This window comes from Carcharodon carcharias, chromosome 11 (genome assembly GCF_017639515.1).
Source record: "Carcharodon carcharias isolate sCarCar2 chromosome 11, sCarCar2.pri, whole genome shotgun sequence".
Taxonomy (NCBI): Eukaryota; Metazoa; Chordata; class Chondrichthyes; order Lamniformes; family Lamnidae; genus Carcharodon; species Carcharodon carcharias.
Window position 1 is genome coordinate 96,211,657 of NC_054477.1, and position 14,392 is coordinate 96,226,048.

The 14,392-nt window shown below is 39.8% G+C and overlaps 1 protein-coding gene across 1 annotated transcript in view; it reads right to left on the reverse strand.

Annotated features, from left to right (window-relative positions):
- Positions 1–7,411, reverse strand: part of zmp:0000001236 (mastermind-like protein 2) — a 416,718-nt gene extending 409,307 nt beyond the window's left edge. Inside the window, exon 1 of the mRNA XM_041199671.1 lies at positions 6,338–7,411. Coding sequence (XP_041055605.1) covers positions 6,338–6,655 — 318 coding nt within the window. The 5' untranslated portion in view covers positions 6,656–7,411. The remainder of the gene's footprint in view (positions 1–6,337) is intronic.
- Positions 7,412–14,392: the final 6,981 nt, after the last annotated feature.

Below are 14,392 nucleotides of genomic sequence, written 5' to 3' on the forward strand. Positions count from 1 at the left end.
AGGTTAATTAAAGTGATGACCAGCTTTGTGGTCTGGGCCCATTGCCCACCACAAATCGGTCTGGGACTGCCCAAGCAAAGTTCATGTTGAAACCAGCAGAAAAAAGAAACTCTGGGCTGGTTTCAAAGCATGGTCCCAGAGATGAAAAGACAACAAGTAATAATCCAGTACAAATCAGATATTTCAACTGAGGCAGCTACCAAATACTTGTCAAAAACTGAATAAGCCAGCCACCAAGAATGTGGAAAGGAGCATGCTTTAAATGCATGAACACTTTGGTAACAATAAACTCTGCAATCTTTGTTTTTGTGACTTAAGGGACCTGATTTTAAATCTGTACGCGTGAATGGGTTTTGAGTGAGTTAAAGCCTCATGATGTCACTTGAACCCCACATAAATTACAATGCATATAATACATTTCATACTGTATGTATCAGACTATCTGCTATGTTAGTCAATTATTATTGTTGTCAAACTTGGAACTTTCTAAATGGAGTTGGGAGGTGGAAGTTAACAGATAAAATCCTGAATTCATCTGTATTCAATGAATTGTCCTCAGGATGCAGTAGAAATCCTCCGCTTACTGGCAGAACTCCACCACAAACCTCCGGCTCAGTAGTTTTCAAGAATACTCATCACCTCCAGTATCTGTTCAGGAATTGGTACAAACTTACTTCAGTCTCACTACCTTGTTAGGTTTAAAATGTTCATCTTTACCCTGAACAGGTAAACTTGTCTGATTGCAGTACAAGTTAGTTGGTTTTCTAATCACCTTCATTTTCAAGCTATAAAAAATGTATCCATTTTAATTGACTGGTAGGCACAAAGATATATACGCAGGAGCTGTATCTCTGTGTAAAACAAAAATTTCCATCTTTTTTTAATAAATGTTATATTTGGGCCGTTAATTGTTAGATGCTTCACAATTATCTTGCTTCAACTTGCTTATGTTTTTTTATAATCTTTGGATTCTTGAAAAGAAATTTATAAGGAAAAAATGCACAATAATGAAGCATTTTATTGAGATTCTATGCCAACAGGAAAAGCTTTAGAAATTGGACATCAGTGCAAGCACAAGGCCCCTGAAAATTACCTTGAGGTATATTGGCCGGGATTTTGCAGTGAATAGTGAAGGAATGGCACCTGTTGTTTATTTCACTTGCACTTGCCCACAGGCTTTCCTATGGGCTTTTGTACTGGAACTTGCTGTGATTAGTGACCCAAAACAGCACAGTGCTCTCTACAAGGGAGCTAGGCCCTTGTAAGCAGGCAAGCAATTGTGTATTCCATTAACCTAACAAACTGCAAAGTCCTTATTGAGACACAGGGCAAATTTTCAATGCGGGCTCAGGGACCCAACACCTGGATGAATTCTGGGTCCCAACCCTACGTCCAAGCTGCGTCATTTTTGAGAGACAATGTTAAATGTATATGGCCTAATTGGCCAGGAGATGAGCTCAGCACCCAATTAGAGGCCCCATGTGCCTCCAGGAGGCAGGAGCTGCCTGCCTGGCAACAGTGACAAAGGCAAAGGCTGCCACTGCCTTGCTGATTTGAGCAAGCAGCTCCTCAGAAGGCCATGGAGGTGGAACAAGGTGGAAATGGGACTGCACGACAGGGTAAGTACCAGCGATTACGCTGGTGCTGGTTGGCCCACAGATTTGTCTTAAAAACCTCCGATGAAATTTATTTAGTCCCCACAACAGCTGTGTACAAATGTGCACAAGACTGTTTGGACTCAATGGAAAAAATTTTGAAAATTGCATTCCGCTTTGACAGGCCCCTTAAGAAGCTCCTTAAGGAGCTTAAGTGGCCATTATTTGGCAGCGAGCATGTTCCCCGCTCCCTCTGCCCCCTGGCCCTTTGAAAATTGAAAACTGTCCCAGAGGCATTGCAATTTTCAAAGCCCACCTGCACCAGGTCCCAACCCTGTAGCTCTTTGAAAATCTTGGCCACAGAGTCTGAAACAGGAAGTATATGTTAGAACAGTTAAATAAATGTAAAATCATGTACAGAAAATAAAATAAATAGAGGGAAAGAAAGATGTGACTAAGAGAGATAAAACCAAAAAACCTATTAGAAAGGTTGTTTCATAGTAATTAAGATTTATCTTGCCATTAAAATAACTTAGTGAAATGGACCAGTTAGTCTCTACCTTATTGGTACCATGACTTCACACTGTTGCCAGTATTTCAATGCCGAGTCTTTTGGTGAAGTATTGTTATAGCAAAGCTTCTCGAGGAGCAGGGAACTTAAACAGCACCTTCCTGGTTTGTGCAGTTAACTGCACACATCGGTTCGCTGGAAATTACTGTGCAATTTATTCTTTAGTGAGGCTGTTTGCCTGACTGTTATTTTTACTATGATATTCAGGTTGATGTTAAACATGTGATTTAAACAAAATCTAAGAAATTACAAAATAGTTGAAGTGACAAAAACTATTTGCTGGTAAGTACATTATATGCTCTGAACCCTTAGAGTTGGGGGAGAAAGTACATTTCACGGACTAATACTTTCTTAATGGTTAACTTAGAATATGGAAACATTTGAAAAAGGCTTGCTGAACAATCATTTGGAGAAACAGCATTCTAACAAAATTGGATATTTGAAGTCTGATTCAAACCCATCTCAAATTTAGGTTAAAGAACTAATAGATTTTTAAACAACAATCTGTTTTTTGACTGAAAATGTCTTAACATTTAGCATATGTTCTGCAAAATTAAATTATAACTCTAATGAAAAAGCCATTTATTCAGATTCAATAGGTAGTTTTTTATATATATACAGTATCAAATCTGATAAAACAAATGACTTTCTATTAAAATGAGAAACAGGCTCTTACAAGAAAACTCTCTTGGCATTAAAACATGTTCTCCCCACAATATGCCAGCTGAAGAATTATAGGAGAAAGTTGAGTCAACTTATTTTCTCTTTTCAGATGTCGATGGTCTTGCTACATGAAACCAGACTATTATTCTCTGCATTATCCTAAAGGCTCAGGTTGGCTCAGTTAGTAGCAGGCTCACTCAGGGTCAGAAGTTTGTGAGCTCAAACCTTGCTCTTCCAGTACATAATCTAAACTAATGCTGTGTGATGCCCTGAAACAGTGCTATGCTTCTTGCAGTGTTGTCTTTCAGATGAGACATTAAACTGTGGGTTGTCTGCCTGTTGAGATAAATGTAAAATCTCATGATATTATTTGACAAGCAGGGGATTGTTCTGGTCAACATTCCTCCCATGTCAAAAACAGGTTAACTGATCATTGCAGTGTGCAAATTAGTTGTCATTTTGTTACATGAGATTAATGACTTCCAAAGTAATACACTGGATTTGAAAGTGTTTTGGCACAGCCCGAAAATGCTACATAAATACAACTTACTTATTTTCTTAATACTTTCAAGCATGAAGCAAATATTGCTTATCAAATACATTAATTAACAAGTCATTAACAGTTCTTGCTAGCAGCAATAGTTCAGGAATCTCCCAAAATATTCAAAATCAAATCTACAATGTGCATGAAATCACAATATGTTCAAATGTGGCTACATACTGTATTTTTAGACCCAGGAGTTTGTTGGAACCACGCAGTATTGCAGTTAAGCACGTGATTCAATTTATCTCAGTTTCATTACCCTTTCACCCAGAATGATACCAAAACTTAAAGGGCTAAATTATGAGCACAAGTTGCCTAATTTTGATTTGTATTCCCTTGAGTTTAGAACATTGTGGGTGATCAAGATCTTTAAGATTATAAAGGGTTTCAATTGAGGAGATACAGAGAAACAATTTTCTCTGATGGAGAATCCAAAACAAGGGACCATAATCTTAAAATTAGAGCTCAGCCATTTAGGTGTCAAATCAGCAAACAGAGTTGACATAAAGATCAGTGGAAATCTGGAACTCCATTCCTTTCCAAAGGCTGAGAGTGCGGAGTCAATTTTATGATTGAGATTGTTAGGCTTGAGAAACTCAGTGATCTACAACAGCTCCTATTATCATATATTTCTGTATTATCTCACCTTTATTGTCATCAAGCTATCTCTGATGGCCTGGTAAGATTACTTAAAACAAGCATTTCTCCTTTTAAAGAAAATCTATGTCACAGAACCTTTTCTCACTATTTGAATGATAATGAATTAGATTCCTTTGACACCCAAGTCTTCATCTTCCTTTCACCATTATTTAAGCTGTCCAAAGATAACTACTATGTATAATTGTATTAAACATATGTACATACATCCAATATATACATTGTACAATGTGTCAATAGGACTTAAATAAAGTGCAGTGCTGTGTGTTCATTTTGCACATAACCACTCAAACTGTGAAAAATGTCCTGTTGTCAAATTTTAATGTTGTTTTCCCGAGATTAGTTTGGAGAGAGTGCTTTGAGCAAAAGAATGCTAGATTAAAATCCTGATGGTTACAGTTCTACCGCAAGTGGTGATGGCAATTTGAAATGATGGGCTAAGATATCACACATTGTTACAATACGAAAGAATGTTCACTTAAGTACGATTTTTCTTATACAGTACTTGATCCCATACCCTCAATAAGCCATTTAGAAAGATTATGTAAACCTACAGAAATATAATTATTGTACGTACTTAGTTTGCTCTTGCATATGTTTATTACTAAATACTGTTTTCCTGTTTTATAATCTAAAGCTTGTAAAACTATTTGTTTTATGAAAAGTAGTGTCAATAAGCAGCTTTTTGAAAAAGTGATTTTAACTACTAATAATGATACAAAAACAAATAACTGGCATTGAGTTTAAGGCTGTAATTCAATATCAATGTCATGCTGAAGTTTATAATCTGCTAAAGCTTCAACTTCACGGTTTGAGATGTCATCACAATTGCTTGAGTGAATTACAGCTTGTAACTATTTATATAAATATATATATATATTAGACACACACACACGTGTACAGTCAGGGCACTCGTCTCGAGTTTATGCAATGAGTAACTAAGCCATACTGAGTAATTCCTGAACTGATCTATTCTTTGTACTCACTCAGCTGATCTCAGCCAGAATACAACAGGAACACTACAAATGGACTCAGCACCCCTGGGTTATGCAAGGAAAAAAATCATTAGGATTCCTATTCATTACCCAACAAACTCTGTTGGAAATACACACATGTAGACATCAGAAAAGAACAGAATAAGACACAGATATGATATGTCCCTATTGCTGCCAGTCAGATAAACTGCTAACACACATTGTCAAGCTGATATAAATAATGGGCACTTGGGTAAAATATAGAGGACAACTACACCTGTGGAACCATTCTCTTGTTAGGAACCAGCACTTTCAGAAGAAGGGGACAAGGGAGAAAATAAATGAAAAAAGAAAACATACAACATTGAAATGTCTTTTTCACAAAACCGTGGCTGAAAGAAACTATGTACCAATGTCGACAAGTTTCAGTCCTGGGTGATATGCTGTACATTTAAAAAGGGTTCAGTTGACTAAGAAACTTATCCCTCATACATATAAACACCAGTTATGAGTAAGCTACAAACCACCTACATGTCTAAGGAGTTCAAATACCATAGAAACATAATTTGGACAATATACATCAATTCAAAGCCTGAGAATTATATAACTGCCTTTGATCCCCTAATTGCCAATTGTTATTCTGTATAACACACACACTGACTGTTATTCAAAATCGTAGATAAAATCATCCACAAACTTGTTGAAATCAAAGCAGTTCTTATCCTAATTTTTACAACCCTTAATGTAAGCAGGTGCAATTTATTGGCTAATTCAGAAGTTTTGAACAAGCACACTCAATTTATTGGTCACACATATATGGTTGACTGTTTCTTCCAATGGGATGTGGGGGCTCATTCAATACAGTATAGGCAGGTTTTTTGAAAGTATAGACCAAAGACTGAACCCACACAGGTCACTGCTTATTATTTCACAAAATTGGTTAGGGAGTCAATAGACTGGGGCTCTAATTTATTTAAAGTTCCACAAGTCTTATCAAAGAAATATGGTTACAATACTGTGGCACAAACCATGTTTAGATGGGACAGCCTTTTTGAGCTTTACAATGGATATTTCGTAAGATTAAACCAAACTGACATTTTGTTCTTTGCAATTTCACATAAATCGTTAAGTAACCTCTGTCAACAAGATGGAAAAATAGAGGTTTAAGAGACACTTTCCAAAGTCTAACTACACATTTTGAAAAAAACCTTATGCAGATCCAATTCTTTTGAACAAAATCAACCAAAACAACAACAAAGAGAATTCCAAAAAAGTCTACATACGTGCCTCTTTTTTTTGAAAGTAGATGAACAAGTAAAAGAAGCAAACTTACAGCGATCAAGGTGAGATTCCTGTGTTCACTGGGTGCGTTAGGTCCTGGGGGCTGTTCACTGTCGCAGTTTTTGGTAGCCCGGCTGCTTTCATGTTGTTGCTGCTGTTTGGCTTTGGGAGTCTTTTTGCTGCGTGTTTCCAGGTACTTCTGGTGCAGGGCGAGTTTGTCCCTTCGCTCCTGCTCGATGCGCTGCGGCTGGTTCTGCTCGTAGCGGACCTGGCAGACTGCGTGGTGCCGACGGCAGAGCTCGATCCGCTGCCTCAACCTCTCCACGATCGCGCTGTGCTTCGGGTTTGGGGGCATGTTATAATCCCCCATCCTAACCCTCCCAGCACACAATGTTGACAAGTTTCTTTTTTTGTCCCCGGATTTCTCTTCCTTTTCCCAAAGAGATTGCGATATAAAAAAAGTCTTGGGTTCCCTTTTGTTTGAATTAAGTCAAAATCTTAACAAAAACACTTTGCATCCTCCAATCCACCTCCCTTAAGATGAGTGAAGCCCATTTTCTCTCGTGTTACTGTAATATTCCTTCAGACAAAGTGGTGGCAGCGGCCCCTTTAATGCTCCCACTGATACTTTCTCTTTCTCTCTCTTTAAACACACACACACAAGATCTGTTTAGATCTTCTGTCCCGACCAACAAGAGAGAGGGAGAAAAAAACTACGCGACTGAGAGAAAAAATGAGGGGAGAAAAGGGGGGGTGGAAGCGAGGAGGAAGGAAAAGAAAAGACACAACAACACGCACACACACAAAAAAAGTCTTCAGAAAAAGCAGATCGCGCTGAAACTTGGGAAGTTGCTCCCGATGGCAGGCGGAATCGGAGCGGGGATGTCGGCGCTGCCGCTCCCGGCCATCCGGATGCGGGAGGTTTGGTCAGCGCCGCCGGCGGGGGATCTGCGGGCAAGTTTTTTTTTCTCTGGTGGGCGAGGGCGGAGAGGAAGCAACGGGGGCCGCCGATGCTCGGTCTGTCCGCAAGTGGCTGCCGCTGGGGCACTCGGCTCTGCCGCTGTTCGCTGGCTCCGTGCACCGAGCTGGCACTCACTCACATCGTGTGTGTGTGTGAGGGAGAGAGAGGGAGGGACGGAGCTTCTCTCCCAACACTAGCGGAATGATACCGCCACTGCCTGAGTAAACAAGGGAAGGGAAAGGAAAATAAAACCACAGACTCCAAACAGCAAACAAAATGGGCGAAGGGGCATTTAAAAAAAAACATATAGAAGAAAAGCCGCTGATTCAGATTCATTGAAAAAAAAAGTAAACCTCAGAAAAAAATGTGGAAGCTTCATCCAGTACCCGGAGAGCTTGGTTCTCGGGTTTCAGACAGCGATTCTTCCAGCTTTCCTTTCACGATTAAGTTTCTTGAGAATTTTGCGTCGATTTGTAAACAGGGAAACTTTTTTCTCCCTTCCAAAAAAATGCTTTCTTTTCTCCGGAGGCAATTTAATTTAAACCCCACCTCCTCGATTTCGGGATTGTTTTCTCTCAGTTATTTATATTTTACACAATTGGAGAAATGCATGATGAGACATTAGAAATCCCGGTATGTAATAGGAGCGCGTCTTCCATGCCTCGTACTAAAATGAGGACTTCACTGACCTAAGTTCATGTGTAAATTCCGGGCTGTTTTTAATAAAAACAGTGTAATCCCTTTTTTGTCAAAACCTCCTTTGGCCAATTTTTTTTATGCCTATGCTACTACCCATTCTCCTATTCCGACACAGCCACTGGCGATCCATGCTGTGACAACCAATGGATGATATGTGTCAACAACCCACAGTGTGATGGATGACCAGCCACCCCCAGCGAGGAAGCGCTTAGCTTCTCTCCTCTGAACGACAACAGCCAATTCAAAAATCAGAAGTCACCAAGTGGGGAATGATAGGCAAACACCTGTGCCCTCTCCAACATGTGCACCCGTACACCAGCATACTGTGCCATGTTACTCTCCACATCCAAAATATTAATGTAGATCACACATATTGCAACAGTTCAAAGATAACTTGAAGTGAATATGCACTGCAAATTTAACGTGAGTGTGAAGTGATTTCCTCTTTGCACTAGCACTCAACTGGCAATGTAAACCTGGCATCAGGACCCAAGCTGAACAGAATCTTTTGATATAGAGAGAATTGATTTTTGCATTGGCTTATCAAAGGAGCTTGCAGGGATAGTAAACTAAATCTTTTCAAAGCAAAGTTGGAAAGTATCTTGAAAAGAAACACCATATTGGATACTACTCAAAGACAGCAGCATGGAAGATTAGATGGGCCTACGGTCTATTACAAGCTTGAGATTTTCTATGCATCTATGACCTGACTCTGAAGTAAAGCAGAGTGAAGTTCCTTGAAGCAGTAGTCTCACACTGTTTCGTTTCGACACCACATGGAAGAGTCAGTTCTGGGAGGTGCGCTCAGGGAATGACCACTTGTTAATAGCACAGATGGTTATCAATTAGGTAGTTAAGGCTACACTACAAAGATATGTTATACTTGGCCTAAATAGCCAAGTGGTTATGGTACTGGGTTTGTAACCCGAAGCTCAAGAGTTCAAATCTCACAATGACAAACTATGAAGCAATGTAAAACAAAAACAGAATTACCTGGAAAAACTCAGCAGGTCTAGCAGCATTGGCGGAGAAGAAAAGAGTTGACGTTTCGAGTCCTCATGACCCTTCGACAGAACTTGCGTTCGAGTTTTCTTCTCCGCCGATGCTGCCAGACCTGCTGAGTTTTTCCAGGTAATTCTGTTTTTGTTTTGGATTTCCAGCATCCGCAGTTTTTTTGTTTTTATCTATGAAGCAATGTAACTTCATCTGAAACAGATGGAAACGTGTTTGTACTCGAAAGAGTTACAAAGATATGTTAATTATTATAAACTGCTACTTTCCAGATTCCCCATGTATTTTTGCAGTGCTGCTCTTAATTCACTGAGCACAAGTATAAAATGGCTACTTAAAGGCCTGAATTTTTTCATTGAAGAGCTCAACACTTGAAATATGCTATATTATTGAGGCTTGCTTTCTACAGCTAATGTTGCCTTGCATTTGTGCAAACAAATGTTTGCCTGTTGTCAGCTGTTTTCCCCAATTCAATTCAGCACACCTTTGGTGCATACAGCTGCATTCATGTTATCACCAGTGCAGTGTCAACCATAGGCATTCCATCAGGCCTGCCAATGGGTTTGCAGGAGTAATAGGAATTTCTGAGGAGGGAGGAGAGTCAAGTGTAAGGGTACAACAGCCAACTGCTGCCCATCCGTAAGTGGCCCAAATATTACATTGTACAGTCAATGCAATTACTTGCTGGTGTCAGTGGAGACCTGTTTTCACCTGCACTCCAGCAGGGAGACAGACACTGAATTGTGTCATATACAAGATCTGCAGGTGACATTCTGCACATGGCCAGCCCTTCCTGTTGTAGTGAAAGTCACCAATCTAATTATTTTGAAGAGCAGAATAAATGGATGATTAGCTGCTGGGAACTATTGATACCCATTGCTACCTTAGCCTAAAATCATCACAACAATGCAGAAAGGGAACGCAATGAGACCTGTGCCTTCACCCAAATTCACAAAGAAGTTAACAATCAGTCTGTTGAAATGGTACTTTTACTGTCTGGACATATCAGATGAGCCTTACACAAAGTCTGAGGAGGAGTCGAAGAACTCCATTACAGGAGGGGAATTCATGCAGCTAGGGGGAATCACAGAAAGTTTACAGCACAGAAAGAGGCCATTTGGCCCATTGTGTCTGGATGAAAAACAAGTCACCCAGCCTATCCCATTTTCCAGAATTTGGTCCAAAGCCCTGCAGTTTGCAGCACTTCAAATTCATATCCAGACACCTTCTAAATGAGCCGAGGGTTTCTGCCTCTACTTTTCAGGCAGTCAGTCCTAGACCCCTACAACCCTCTGAGTGAGAAATGTTTTTCTCATCTCCCCTCTAATCCCACCAATCACTTTAAATCTATGCCTCCTAGTCATTGACCTCTCTGGTAAAATTAAAAGGCCCGTCCCATCAACTCTATCCAAGCCTCTCATAATTTTGCACATCTCAATCAAATCTCCCCTCAATCTCCTCTGTTCCAATGAGAACAACCCCATCTTAACCAATCTTTCCTCATAGCTGCATTTTCCAGCCCTGGCAACATTCCTGTAAATCTCCTCTGTATCCTTTCTAGTGCAATTACATACTTGCTGTAATGAGGTGACCAGAACTGCACACAGTACTCAAGTTGTGGCCTAACTTGTGGGAGTGTTGTGTGTTTGATTGTTAAGTCACATGTACCTCATATTAATCCTGAATGTTAGAATATAAGATAGATATTTGGAAGGCAAACCTGTGGTCTTGCCTGCAGAGAAGACAAGGAAGGAGAGAAGGTAGAAGAGAAAGAAAGGAATATGACCCTAACTGATGTATGGCAGACATATTGGTGTGGCAAGGACTGATTAACCAGACTTTTAGATAAAAGTAACCTTACAGCCCCTACTTGACCAGTTCTGTGGGTCTCTCTGCAGTCCCATTCCTTTGTAGTAACACAGAAGAAGGCTATTCAGCCCATTGTGTTCATGCCAGCTCTCTGCAAGTGCACATCAACTAGTTCACTCCTCAGCACTCTTCCTCTAGCCTGGCAATTTTTTTCTCTTTGGGTCCTTATCCAATTCCCTATCAAAAGTCACAACTGAATCCATCTCCACCATATGCAGTGCATTCCAGATCATAACCCCTGGCTGCATAAAAAGATTTTCCTTTTTTCAGCTGGTTCTTTTGCCATTCATCTTATATTGGTGTCCTTTGGTTTTTGATATTTCCACCAATGGGGGCAGTTTCTCTCTATCATATCTGTTTAGATCCCTCATGATTTTGAACACCTCTATCAAATCTTCTTTCAACATTCTCTTCTCTAAGGAGAACCCAATCTATCCACAAAACTGAAGTCTCTAACCCTGGAACCATTCCTGTAAATCTTTTATGCACCCTCCGTGATGCCTTTACATCCTTCCTAATGTATGTTGCATAGAATTGAACACAATACTCCAGTTGAGGCTGAGCCAATGTTTTATAAAGCTGCATCATAACTTCCTTTTTTATACTCTGCACCACTATTTATAAAATCCAAGATCCCATATGCCTTTTTAACCACTTTCCCAATCTGCCCTGCCACCTTCAGCAATTTGTGTACGTACACTTCCAGATGTCTCTGTCCTTGCACCCACTTTAGATTTGCACCCTTTATTTCATATTGCCTCTCCTCGTTCTTCTTACAAAAATGTATCAATTCCCCAGCCCTAACTTCTTGCAATAAATTTCATCTGCCATATGTCTGCTTTTTCCACCAGCCTGTCTATATTGTAATGAACACTGATCTTTACAAATTATCTATGTTTCGAAAGGTACCTTTAACTCAAAGTAAAACAGAAAATTCCGGATAAATACCTCAGCTCAGAGACATGCTTCTGTGATCTAGTTGCCATAGGAAGAGAAACTCAAATAGAAACCCATTGAAAAACCCATTGCTTCTGGGCCTTTGACATAGAAGCTGTAACAGTAAGAAAAATCTGTAATTACTCTAAACTTTGAGGAACCTGTAATCGTTTTTTTTTAAATGTTTGAAAAAGACTTAAGGGTTTATATCACTTGTAAAAGGATCAATTATAATTTTTGAATAATAATAATAAATACTGGGCCAATTGACCTGGTAACCCTTAACCTGGAAGCAGTACCAACAAGAAGGAAAATAAAATATGGAAGCCATCTGTCAGGCAGACACAAAAAGAAAAGGAGAGAGCTGGAGAGAGAAGGTGGTCAGCAAGCCAAATCAAAAAGCCGGATTCCTGAGTGGTCAGAAAGCATGTTTAGGAATGCTGCAGCTGATTTTTTCTTCACTCCTGAGTGATTGAATGTCCAGAATCAGCCATAGCGTGTGAAGGTAAAGGAAGTTCTGGTAGATTCATCCTACCATGACTGATGGGAGTTGAGAGTTGAGAAGGTTCCAGAAAGAGGTGCACCATTATGTAGATGATTGAACAGGTGGAACTCTGTGGAAATCAGCTAAGTCCTTGAAGGAATGTGCAAACTTGTCTGGTAATTTCTTCATTTTGTGGTTGTTAAATATATTTAGTTCATTTGGTTTACAGGTCTCCACAGTTCACGGAATCACATAATCTTTACAGTACAAAAGGAGGCCATTTGGCCCATCCAATCTACACTGGCTCTCTGAAAGAGTGTTCTACCTGCCATGCCTTATTCCTGTAACCCTGCACATTCCTTCTTTTCAGATAGAAATCCAATTTTCCTTTGAATACCTCAATCAAACCTGTCTCCATCATCCTCTCAGGAAGTTTATTACAGACTCCAACCACCCTCTAGGTGAAATTTTTTTTCCTCACATCACTTTTACTCCTTTTGCCAATTACTTTGAGTCAATGCCTTCTAGTTCTTGATACTTTCTTGATTGGGAATAGTTTTGCACTATTTACCCTGTCCATACCCTTCAGGATCTTGAATACCTCTATCAAGTCTCCTCTCAGCCTTCTTTTCTCCAAGGAAAACAGTCTCAACCTCTCTAATCTATCCTCATAGCTATAGTTCTTTAGCCCTGGAATCATTCTTGTGAATCTCCTCTGTACTCTCTCCGTTGCATTCACATCCTTCCTCAAGAATGGTGTCCAGAACTTGATGCAGTACTCCAGATGAGACCTAACTAATGTCTTATACAAGTTCAACATGACCTCCTTACTCTTGTAGTCAATGCCTCTAATAATAAAGCCTAAGATACTATATGCTTTATTAACAGCTCTCTCAACATGCCCTGCCAACTTCAATGATTTAGGTACATATACACCGAGGTCCCTCTTTTCCTGCAACTCCTTTCGAGTTTCTCCCTTTATTTTATACCACTCTCCATAATCTTCCTGCCAAAATGAATTATCTCACACTTCTCTGCATTGAACTTCATCTGCCACTTGTTTGCCAAATCCACCAACATGCCTATTTCTTTTTGAAGTTCAAGTCTATCTTCATCACAGTTGACAACGTTTCAAATCTTCGTATCATATGCAAATTTTGAAATCATGCCATGAACACCACAGTTAGGTAATTAATATATATCAGGAAGAGCAAAGGTCCCAACACTGATCCCTGGGGAACTCCACTACAGAGCTTCCTCCAATCTGAAAAACAGCCATTTATCACTACTCTCTGTATCCTATCACTCAGCCAATTTCTTATCCAAGTGCCTATTTCCCTTTTATTCCATGAGCTAGAATTTTGCTCACAAGTCTGTTGTGTGGCACTGTATCAAATGTCTTTTGAAAATCCATATATACCATATCAACAGCATTGCCTTTATCAACCTTCTCTGTTATCTCCTCAAAAAACTCCAAGTTAAACATGATTTTTCCTTAATGAATCCATGTTGGCTTTCCTTAATTATCCTGCACTTGTCTAAATGATTATGGATTTTGTCCCAAACTATAGTTTCCAGAGGTTTCCCTGCCACTGAAGTCAAACTAACTAGGCTGTAGTTGCAGGCTTTAACCTTGCACCCCATTTTGAACAAGGGTGTAACATTCACAATTCTCCAGTCCTCTGGTGCCACCCCTGTGTCTAAAGAAGACTGGAAGATTATCACTGGCGCCTCTGCAATTTCCACCCTCACTTCCCTCAGTACCCTTGCATGCATCTCATCTGGTCCTGGTACATTATCTATTTTAAGTAAAGTTAGCCTTTCTAACACCTGTAAATTCCTCAAGTGTACCAGTTACCTCCTCTCTCATTTCAACCTGGTTAGCGTCTTCTTCCTTTGTAAAGACAGTTGCAAGGTACTCATTTAATACCTCTGCTACTTCTCCTGCCTCCAGTGCAAGACCCCTTTTTATCTCTAATTGCCCCATCTCTTTCTTTTACTATCCTTTTGTTATTTATATGCTTATAGAAGACCTTGTGATTCACTTTTATATTAGTTGCCAATCTCTTTTCATGCTCTCTCCTTGCATTTCTTGTTAGTTTTTTTGTCACTTCCCCTCTAATCCTTCTGTATTCAGCATGATTCTC